This window comes from Meles meles, chromosome 19, assembly GCF_922984935.1.
Source record: "Meles meles chromosome 19, mMelMel3.1 paternal haplotype, whole genome shotgun sequence".
In the NCBI taxonomy this organism is placed as follows: Eukaryota; Metazoa; Chordata; class Mammalia; order Carnivora; family Mustelidae; genus Meles; species Meles meles.
Genome location: NC_060084.1, coordinates 42,896,070 through 42,906,169, shown reverse-complemented (window position 1 = coordinate 42,906,169; position 10,100 = coordinate 42,896,070). Strand labels below are relative to the sequence as shown.

Genomic DNA, 10,100 nt, shown 5'->3' with positions numbered 1-10,100 from the left:
CTCCAAGCCCCAGCTGGAATCCTGCATTTCTGCCCTTTGTCCCCTCCAGAACTTTGCCCACACTGGTCCTCCCGCTTAGAAGCCCAACCCTACCATCTGGGAAACTCCTTATAACTCTTCAAATTTCAACTCCATTTTATAACTCTTTGTGCACCTGCGACCCTCATGGGGATTAGAGCAGAGTCATGTTTCTCCTCTGTCTATCCTCTCTTTAGTCGGAAGTCTGGGTTCCCTTCCTAAGGGTCTCCTCCTCTTCCCAACAGCATTTGCTAAGAATTCATCTGCTTTCCACTTACGTAACTGACATAGATGGGAACAGAGCTCAGTGCTGCAAAGTGCAGTACCCCAGAGAATGTCTAGGGAAGATTAATACAGGGATATGGAGGAAGTATGCCTGGGGTTTATGGGTCCATCCCCACTGCCCCCTGCCCCTGCCCCAGGGCCTTGCTGACAAAAATCCTCACTTGTAGCTGAGGCTGGACTCTTTAACCACGTTTGAGGTCCCTAGTACTGCCTCAGGGGTTAGCAGCCAGGCCTCCTCAGCTCCACCATTTTCTCTACCTCCTTACCTTCTATGAAGGAGTCAACTGGGGTTTCTTTGGGGTCTCAAGGAGCTGCCCAGGAGCAAGAACTAGGCTGCTTTCAACCAATCTGCTAGTCTAGAGGGCTCCAGAGAGGAAGAGACGGCTCTCCACACCTATTCCTCCCAGAGGGTCACTTCTTGGTGAGGGCCCTTTCAAAAATCTCCAAACATATGAAATCTTTAAGACCACCAACAGGAAAGTAATCACAGCCCCGATTTTATTCTTTTTGTTCAACAGTCCTGAGAGAAGGGCAGAGGAGTCAGGGTTCCCCTTTAGAATCACCAAGTATAGGTCTTGAGGGGTCTTTAGTTGATCAGATGGGGGTAAAATATCCCAGCCCCTTCCTCCCAGATCCTAGTCTGCCGCAATTAATGGGAAGAAAGTTTTCCAAAGGGGGATTCGGGGCTTCTCACCATCCATCAGGGTATCTTCCCAAACTTCTCAGCAAAAACTCTGCTCTTCTCAGAGTTACATACAAGAGAGGGGAGCCCGGGGTCAAGAGAAGGGTGTCTCTTCTTTCTGTCCGATGGCGGGCGTCCTGGCTCCCCAAGCGTTCAGATAAGTAGCTCTCAGCTTGTCACAGTTCAGCCAGCCGGCAACCAAGCCGCCCCAAACCCTAATGGGGAAGTTCGACCCGTTATCATGGATTGGGCAAGGTCGGAATCTCTCAGCATCCATCATGGGGGTTTCTAGGACCCCACGTCGCTAGGAGGGCTCTCCGACACCCCCAATCCACCCAGCTGGTCTTCTCAAGACATCTCACCCTCCGTCAGACGGGTTCCCCGGTTCCCCCACTCAGTCAGGCGGGTCCTCGTTCCCCTGTGCTACCGGGTGAGCTGCTCGGCCTGTCACCGCCCATCGAGAGGGTTCTCTGGTGACCCGTGCTGTTGAGGGGGTTCCTCGGACCACCAGCATTGTCAGGCTGGGTCCCTGGGGCCCCCGCGCCGCTGGACTCCTCGGTTGGACCCCGCAGGCGCACGAAGGCACCCATGGCCGTGGCGTGGCCGGAGCGTAACAGCTGCAGCTGGCGCCGCCCGCGGCGGTACAGATACTCGATTCGCAGCACGTCGGAGCGCGGCAAGCAGGCGTGCTGCCGGAACTCTGCCCGCACTCGCGCCTCGGCGCCCGGCTTCCCGCGCCCAGCGCGCAGCAGCTCGCGGTACAAGCTCAAAACTTGCCTCTGCAGCCGGCTGGGGCGGCTCATGGCAGCAGATGGACTAAGGGCGCACGAAGGTAACTTCCCACAAACAGCCTCGCAGCGGTACCTTTCAGAAAAGCGGCTGTGCCGGGCAACGGGAACTTCCGGCCCGCGCACTCCAAAACTTCCGCCTCCTGCTTCGCTCTCCCATTGGCTGTCGATGCAGTTACGTCATAATGTTGCGGCTCAGGGGCGGAGTTGCTGGTTCATAGGCCTAACCCGCAAAGAATCTGTGTCCTTGAGAGGACTGCGAGTTTGGGAACACGAAGCGGGGGGGGGGGGGGGGGGGGGGGGGGGGGGCGTCAGGCGCTCCAACTCAGATTTTGAGTCGGGTGGAGACAGGATTCCGACCTTAATCTTGGGGTCCTGGGAGACGGGGAAACTAGAGGTTGGAATCTTTGTGTCCCCCAGGGCGCGGGGGCACTGGGAAGAAGTTATAGGCACAAGCAGATTTGGTCATGTTATTTATTAAAACAATCTCGGGGAGGTCCGTGGGTTCCCATCCCAGGGGCAGGTGTGTGTCAGGAGGTCCAAGCCACGGGGACACACAGAGGGACGGCGTCAGGCGAAGTGTTGTGTCACGGCTGGAGTAACACGCTTCTCCGTGCTGTGGGATGAGAGAGGCGTGAGCTCCGAATGTCCAAAGACTGCCTAGGGCGCAGGGTTGCGCTAATCGCGCCCTCTGCGGATGTGAGTCAAGTACCAGGGCAGGAGAAGGGAAAGTCCTCACCAGTTGTTGAAGCCCCGAGCCCGGCACGCCTGGAACACGTCGGTTAGGCTGGCACCGCGGAGTCCTCCTGGGAGTATCAGGTCGTCTGCTGCAATTCCGTTGTAGTCCCCGCAGGCTGCTCGGAGGCGTCCTTGGAGTGCGGGGGAGGCCCGTAGGGCCACGGCCCCTTCCGGCCCCACCAGCACCCGCAGCGTGGGGGACCTCTCGATGACAACCTGGGAGCCCTCAGCCCAGCGTGCGACCACGCCCCTGCACACTTGGACTGGGAGCCGCGCAGGTTGTCCGTTCACCTGTAGATTGGGGAGGCGGGTCAGGGGCGGGGATTAGAGTTTGAATTCCAAGGTGCGGCTCAGAAACCACAGCGAATCCTGCCGCGTGTCTCTATCAGAAATGCATATCCTGGGGCGCCTGGGTGGCTCAGTGGGTTAAGCCGCTGCCTTCGGCTCAGGTCATGATCTCAGGGTCCTGGGATCGAGTCCCGCATCGGGCTCTCTGCTCTACAGGGGGCCTGCTTCCCTCTCTCTCTCTCTGCCTGCCTCTCTGCCTACTTGTGATCTCTTTCTGTCAAGTAAATAAAATCTTGTACAAAAAAAAAAAAAAAAAAAAAAAAAAAAGAAATGCATATCCAGGTCTTCGCTAGAGGAATAAGGTCTGGGATTTCCTTTAAAAATCCTCCAGCACGAACAAAGCAAAAAGAGTGGGAGGAAAAGAGGCAAGCAAGAATGGCAAAATAGGGGCGCCTGGGTGGCTCAGTGGATTAAGCTGCTGCCTTCGGCTCGGGTCATGATCTCAGGGTCCTGGGACCGAGCCCCGCGTCGGGCTCTCTGCTCAGCAGGGAGCCTGCTTCCTCCTCTCTCTCTGTCTGCCTGCCTCTCTGCCTACTTGTGATCTCTCTCTCTGTCAAATAAATAAATGAAATCTTAAAAAAAAAAAAAAAAGAAGTAGGCTTTGACTATCATGATCCAAGGAGGCCACTGACAAGTCATTGTCCTTTAACTAGAGGTGGTTGCTCTATTAAAAAAAAAAAAAAAAAAAAAAAAGAATGGCAAAATATTTGTAACTGTAACAGGGTTTTATAACACAAATATCTTCTCCTGTGATGCTTGAAATTTTCCATAATAAACTCTTTCCTAAAACGGAGTTTTAGAGAACAAAAAGCCTTAGGAAGCTGTCGCATCTCTCTCACCTGTGTCTTCATAATCTAGTAACTGTTTACGCATACTCTGTGCCAGGCATTATTCCAAGTGCTCTAATGTTTATTTATTTTATAAGATAATGTAAGACAGTACATTGCAGTATATGATACAATTGATATTTAAACATATTGTCACCTAATTTATATTTTATTCATTTTTTAAAGATTTTATTTATTTATTTGACAGAGAGAGAGGAAGAACGCCTCACGTGAGCCAGGGGAGGGGAAGAGGGAGAAGCAGGCTTCCCGCTGAGCAAGAAGCCTGATGTATGAGACTCAATCCCAGGACCCTGGGATTATGACCTAAGCCGAAGGCACCCGCTTAACTGATGGAGCCACCCAGGCATCCCTAAAGTATTTATTTTTTGAAGGATTTTATTTATTTGAGAGAGAGTGAGAGAAAGTCGGAGAGACGGGGAGGGTTAGAGGGAGAAGCAGACCCCCTCCCCCCAGCCAAGCGGGAAACCGGATAAGGGAGTCCTGGGATCATGACGTGAGCTGATCGCAGGTACCCAACCCAAGGAGCCACCCAGGCACCCAATATTAAAGCATTTAACTGATAGTAAATCCTCACTAACATTCTGATAAAGTAGATCCGTACTGTATGCCTATGTGCCTCTTGCCTTTTACTGATTAGAAACCTGAGGCCCAGAGAATTAACACAGCTTGCTCAGACTCACATAGCTGGTAACTGGCAGAGCAGTTTTGAACCAAAGGGCCTGATTTCATGACCTGTGTTCTTTTTTTTTTTTTTTTTAAAGAATTTATTTATTTGACTGAGAGACACAGCGAGAGTGGGACCACAAGCAGGGGAGAGGCAGGCTTCCCAACTGAGCCACCCAGGCGCCCCTCAACCTGTGTTCTTAACCATCTTAACCGTCTCTCCATTAATAATATAAAAGTGGTTGCAAGAGCAATCACAGCTTTAAAAAAAAATGTTTTTTAAGTTTATTTGCTTTTTTTTTTTTTTAAGATTTGATTTATTTGAGAGAGAGAGTGCAACCACAAGCAGGGGGAGGGGTAGATGGAGAGGGAAAAGCAGGGAGCCTGACCTGGGGCTCTATCCCAGGTCCCTGAGATCATGAACTGAGCCAAGGGCAGCTGCTTAACCAACTGAATCACCCAGGTGTCCCTAAGTTTATTTACTTTAAAGTAATCTCTACACCCAAAGTGGGGCTCGAACTCATGACCCCAAGATCAAGAGTTTCAAGCTCTTCAGACTGAGCCAGCCAGGTGCCCCAAAGAACAGTCACAGTTTCTACTTACCCAGCCCTTAGTATATGCCACATACTTTCCAGGAATCCTCACGGCTACACTATGTGGTAAGTACTGTTTTTTTTTGTGGTTGAGCAAACTGAGGTATCGAGAGGTTGAGTCACTCACTCCTCCATAGTTACATTAGAAGGTTAGGAGACACACAATCAGGGTCTCGATGCTTTAACTAAAGGCTCTGGCTTAGCTTACCTGCCAGCTTATGGCAGATGCCCCAGGTGTTCTCTTGCTGGACCATCTTCCCATTTATAATTAGCCTCCACCGCATGGCTGTGTTCTGCTTCTCAGCATGGGGTTTCAGGTTCCTTTTCCTCTTATAAGTACTATCCATTTTGCCTGCCCAGTTTTACTGCTCCCTTGCTTCTGTGTTCCTTAGGAGAGCCAGGTGTCCTCCTCCCTGGCACCTCTCTCTGCTGGATTTCCAACCTCTCCTTGTCTGACTTCTTCCCATCAGCACTTAAACATCCCTGAGTTTCTCCCATCACAAAATCCCAGCAGTAAATCAGTTCTTGCCCTCTGCCTCTTCCTGGCTTAGCTCTATTCTCATCTCTTCGACAAGGGGAGTTTGCAACTTGTCAAGAGAGATGTCTGTTCCTGCTATTCCTCACACCTGCAATCCAGGAGCTAGCCCCCTGCTGTGATTTTTTTTAAAAGATTTTATTTATTCATGAGAGACACACGCAGAGGCAGAGGGAGAAGCGGGCTCAGCAGGGAGCCCGATGTGGGACTCAATCCCAGGATCCCGGGATCATGACCTGAGTCATCCAGACATTCCTCTGCCGTGATTTCTTAAGTCACTAACGACCTCCCTGGTCCTAAGTCCATGGACATTTAGTGGGCTATTTTACACTCAATAGTTGATTTTTACCACTACTCCCCAAATATGGTCCCTCCTTTTCCCTGACCTTGTTCTGTAATACCCTCCCTGCTCTCTTCCCCAACCTAACATCAGGTCTCAGCTCATTTGTCACTTTCCTTCACTGGTCTTCTAAACTGAGGGTGCCTCTTCTGGGCTTCCACTGTTTCCCTGCGGTTTCCCCATCCCAGCCCTAATCATTCTGCCTGGGCTTCCCCCATTAGAGCTCTGATCCCTCAGTCAGTGGTTGCCAGGAGTTCAGCAGAACTTGAATTAAGGGGGAGTCAGTGGGTCCTGAGAACTCCAAGGTGATGTTTATGTGGGGTCTAGAGGGTCATGGAAGATCAGGACAAAGACATTTAGCCAATGGAGGTCAATATGAGATCAGGGTGATGGGACAGTTCTATGTCAAAAGGCTATGGAAGGCCACTGAAGGATCCAAAGGCCCCAGGGATCAGTGCCAGGTTACAAAAGAGTCTTGGCTAGAATTGAGGAAGTCCCTTACCCATATTTCTTGATTGGTTCCCACAGCTGCACAGCCATCCCTGAAGCTGATGATCACTCGTGGTTTGCGAGTAGTGCAGCCAGGACAGGGCAGGAAGTCAGCAATGACACGGAACCAGTCAGGATCCTCAGTCCTGGAACCCACCACTGTGGCTATATCATAGGCACAGGATGTAACAGGCATGGGTGTGAGCCCACTAAAGCCATCAAAGGTGGTGAAGTGGCCCCCCGGCTCGAGGTGGCATGTAGCACCCTCCCCAGTTTCACAGGACCGCACACCCCCATCCAGGATGCAGCCTGTGCCCTGTGGGCAGGAAAGGGGCTGGCACTGGAGGCCTTGACCACGCAAGCACATGCAGCGTTCCTGGCAGCCAGGTAGGACCAGAGCTTCCCCAACCTGCAGAGACAGACAGACTCAAAATCGGATTCAAATAACCATTAGGAATATCAACAAATAAAGCATATGTGTAAAACATACATCATGAAGGACTAAGTTCCCTCATATATAAAGAGTTCCTAGAAATAAAAAAAAGACCAGTAAGTCAGTCTAAAAACATGGGCAGAGGCTATTCAGAAAGTGAGTAGAAAAGGAAATACAAATGTTTCTTACGCATTTGAAAAGATGCTCAACCTCCTAAGAAGACAAATACAAACTAAAAAAAATCCATTGAGATATTTTTTCTCTATGAGAGGGCAAAAATAAAAAAGTTTGATGAGTTTCTGTAAACTGTCTCTCTAAATATCTATTAACGACATTTTTTGAATTAGGATCTAATCAAGCCTTGTGTACTGCATTTGACCATGGTGGTTTTTAAGTCTCTCTTAATCTAGGACGACCCCCGCCCCCCGCTTTTCAGTGGTGTGTGAAAAGCCTTAAGAGCTCCCTGCAAATGCTGATGTGTGGCTAGCGTCAGTGCCAGTGTGGAGTGGAAACACAATGGCAGATCTATCAGCCCTTATGCCTTGTTCCTCTCGGTGGGGGCATCTCTTCATTTCCAGGGTGGTCTGGGGTTTAAACCTTCATGTTTTTTCCTATCCAGTAACCCCTAATCTCCAGACAACTATGTCAGCCATCCTGGGGGGTCCTTTCTTCTGAATGGACTCTTAAAAGCTGCAAAACCTTGAAGGGAATGCTTTGCTTGCTGGGGGTCCATCCATGGTCTTCTGGTAACAGCCTTCCACTTTCTTTGGGGAACTAGCCCCATTTTCAGCCTGGGGGGTTTCCCAGATGATATATCTATGCTCTGGCTTCAGCTCTGGGCACATGTCCCAGGCCTGGCCAGTCAGAGACAGATCAGAGTACCCCATCTCTCTGCTTCTGTGATCGGCTTAGGAATAGGCAAATGACCTACACTGGGACAACAGGAGTCAGCACTGGGACTTCTGCTGTAACTACTGAGAGAGAAGCCTGTCTTTCCACTGAGATGGCTAAATGTACATCATAAACTTGGAGCAAGAGGAGACCACCATACCCTACATTCAGAAGTGGTTGGAGAATGAGGCTATGCGTGTCCTCAAATATCCATTCTCCATTTCTTCCCCAGAATTAATATTTATAGCTGGACTCAGGTCCACCTGTAAAAGACATCTTCCAGCCTCCTCTGCAGCCAGATGGGGCCCTTCTGTGAAGTTCTGGCCAATGGGATGCGAACAGAAGTGGTATGTCCTACTTCTGGGTAATGCCCTTAAAGAGAGGAGGCCGACGTTCGCTCTCCTCTTTTTTCTTGGCCAACTTGCATGACTGTAGATGTGGTTGGGAGCAAATGATTGCAATACTACAGAAGAGGCAGAACCACATGATAGAAGGAGCCTATGTCTCTGACTTGGAGGAACCAAACTGGTTATTCTTGGACTATACATGAGAGAAATAAGCTTCCATTGAGTTTACGCCACTGCAATTTTGAGCCTCTGTAATAGCATTTGGACCTAGAGTCTACTTCATATGGAAGCCAACATAGAAAAAAGAAAAGGCAGGGATGGAAGACAGAAAGAAACTTGAGTCCTAGTGACATCATTTGAGCCCCTGAATCCAGCCATGCCTGAAGGCCTCAAATTTAAACAATTAAAGGTAGATATATCCTTGTATTGGCCTCATTTTCTAGCAATTACAACTGCAAGTGCTGATTGATATAGTGTGGTCCAAGGAATATTTTATGATGAGGTATGGGAAACTCTGCATCCACCCGCCCATGCCTGGGGACCTCTCTTACAGGGATGTAGCGTCCGCTGTGAAAACAGCCACAGTGGTCCTGAGACACACAGTCTGTGCCATCAAAAATGAGTCCAGGGTCACACTCGCAGCCCTCATAACACTGGGTAGAACAGTGTGCAGGGCTGGTAGGCTCGACACAGCCACCATCACAGGTCCGTGCGCAGATGCTGTAGTGGCTTCGGGGTGGACAAGCCATGGCTGCAGGCAGATGGCAAAGGCCCATGCTTAGGATTCAAGTTTACCTTTCCAATCCTGTTGCCTCTTCCTGTTGCTAGCTTCCCACTGATGTTTTCTAACCTTCACACCTTTGCAATTATAGTTATCTTTCCCTCAGATGCCCTACCCACCACACTCTACTTATTCCATCTGTGTCCTGGCATCTCTGATCCCCATCAGAAGGGGTTCCTCCTGCTGCCTGCAACCTGCCCCAGATGCATTCCAGACCCACCCAGAGCACTCACGGCAAAGCTTGGGGCCCCTCCAGAGTGTCACAGGGATGCCAGCTTCCTGACAGGCTGCGGTATAGGCTGTGAGGGCATCACAGAGACCGAGGTGCTGGCCTTGGGTATGACATATGTCTTGCAGACAAATCCTGAGGAAAGGCTTGGGGCTGATATGGTCCAGGCAGCGGCCAAAGGGACCATCAGGTGCCTGTAGAAGTCTACATAGTTCAGGAGCATTGACGATCTGGGCGCGTTGCGTGGGGCAGCTGATGCTAAAGTCAAGATTGGGCTGGGGCAGTGGGCAGGGGTTAGTGACCAGGCCCTTGGGCCAGGACCTTTTGTCTGGAGGTAGGTCAAGGGGGCCAACTTTGCCACCAAAGGCCCCACAGATCCCCACCAGCTGGCCATGGAAGGTGGAAGGTACAGTCAGGCGCATCTGGCTGTCCCAGTCATACATGAGATGTAGCCCACAGGCTGTGTACACCACTACATGGCGGCCCTCCAAAGTGGCCCAGGCCCTGCCCTCTGCCAATACCCAGGGCAGCGGGCAGTGCTCACCATCCACCTGTGGAGGAAAGGGGTCAGAAACGGGGCTGTGAAGGCTGAGCCTGCTCCCATGCCACTTCCCTGACCTTTGAACTCTGCATTCCCTCTGCCTGGTTTGCTGCTTCCCGGATGTCCACATGGACCCCCTCCGCTCCCTTCCTTCAGATCTTGACTCGAATGTTACTTTCTCAGTGGGGTCTTCCCCATCACCTTATTTAAATGTTAAACCTCTTTACTCGGTTCTTGTACTCTCTCTCTCTCTCTCTCCCTTGTTTTATTTATCTTTGTAGTTCTTATACCCATGACCGGATGTACTACTTATTTTACTTATTTATTTATTTACTTATCATGTGTTTCCCTAGAGGATGTGAGCTCTCCCAGGACTTGCTGCCCATCATATCCTCCAGGGCTTTCCTGGACCACAGAGAGACGCTCCAGTTTACTGAAATAATCCTCAAGGACTGATTTTCTCCAGTCCCGGGTAAGAGGTTACAAAGGATATCTAACAGCTATGCTTTCCTGAGCCATTGCTGCGTTCCAGGCAATGCTCCTACCTTGTC

At 50.5% G+C, this 10,100-nt stretch overlaps 2 protein-coding genes across 2 annotated transcripts; both read right to left on the bottom strand.

Annotated features, from left to right (window-relative positions):
• Window positions 1-787: 787 nt before the first annotated feature.
• Window positions 788-1,901, bottom strand: SDHAF1 (succinate dehydrogenase complex assembly factor 1). Its single transcript, XM_045988902.1, is given in 2 exon segments — window positions 788-1,461; window positions 1,464-1,901. Coding segments are annotated over 2 exon segments (354 nt in total). The 5' UTR covers window positions 1,789-1,901; the 3' UTR covers window positions 788-1,432.
• Window positions 1,902-2,143: 242 nt separating this feature from the next.
• Window positions 2,144-9,473, bottom strand: LOC123931530 (IgGFc-binding protein-like). The gene is made up of 5 exons (XM_045988790.1): window positions 9,013-9,473; window positions 8,550-8,749; window positions 6,341-6,736; window positions 2,513-2,802; window positions 2,144-2,389 (listed from the first exon to the last, which is right to left on the bottom strand). Exons 1-5 carry the CDS (start codon window positions 9,449-9,451, stop codon window positions 2,344-2,346), a joined length of 1,371 nt encoding a protein of 456 aa, XP_045844746.1. The 5' UTR covers window positions 9,452-9,473; the 3' UTR covers window positions 2,144-2,343.
• Window positions 9,474-10,100: the final 627 nt, after the last annotated feature.

Coding starts and splice junctions, on each gene's coding strand:
- LOC123931530 (XM_045988790.1), bottom strand. CDS start 9,451: ATGTATGACTGGGACAGCCAGATGCGCCTGACTGTACCTTCCACCTTC. Junction 6,737..8,549: donor ACAGCGGACGCTACATCCCT/GTAAGAGAGGTC, acceptor CTGTCTCTGCAG/GTTGGGGAAGCTCTGGTCCT. Junction 2,803..6,340: donor GAACCAATCAAGAAATATGG/GTAAGGGACTTC, acceptor CCCAATCTACAG/GTGAACGGACAACCTGCGCG.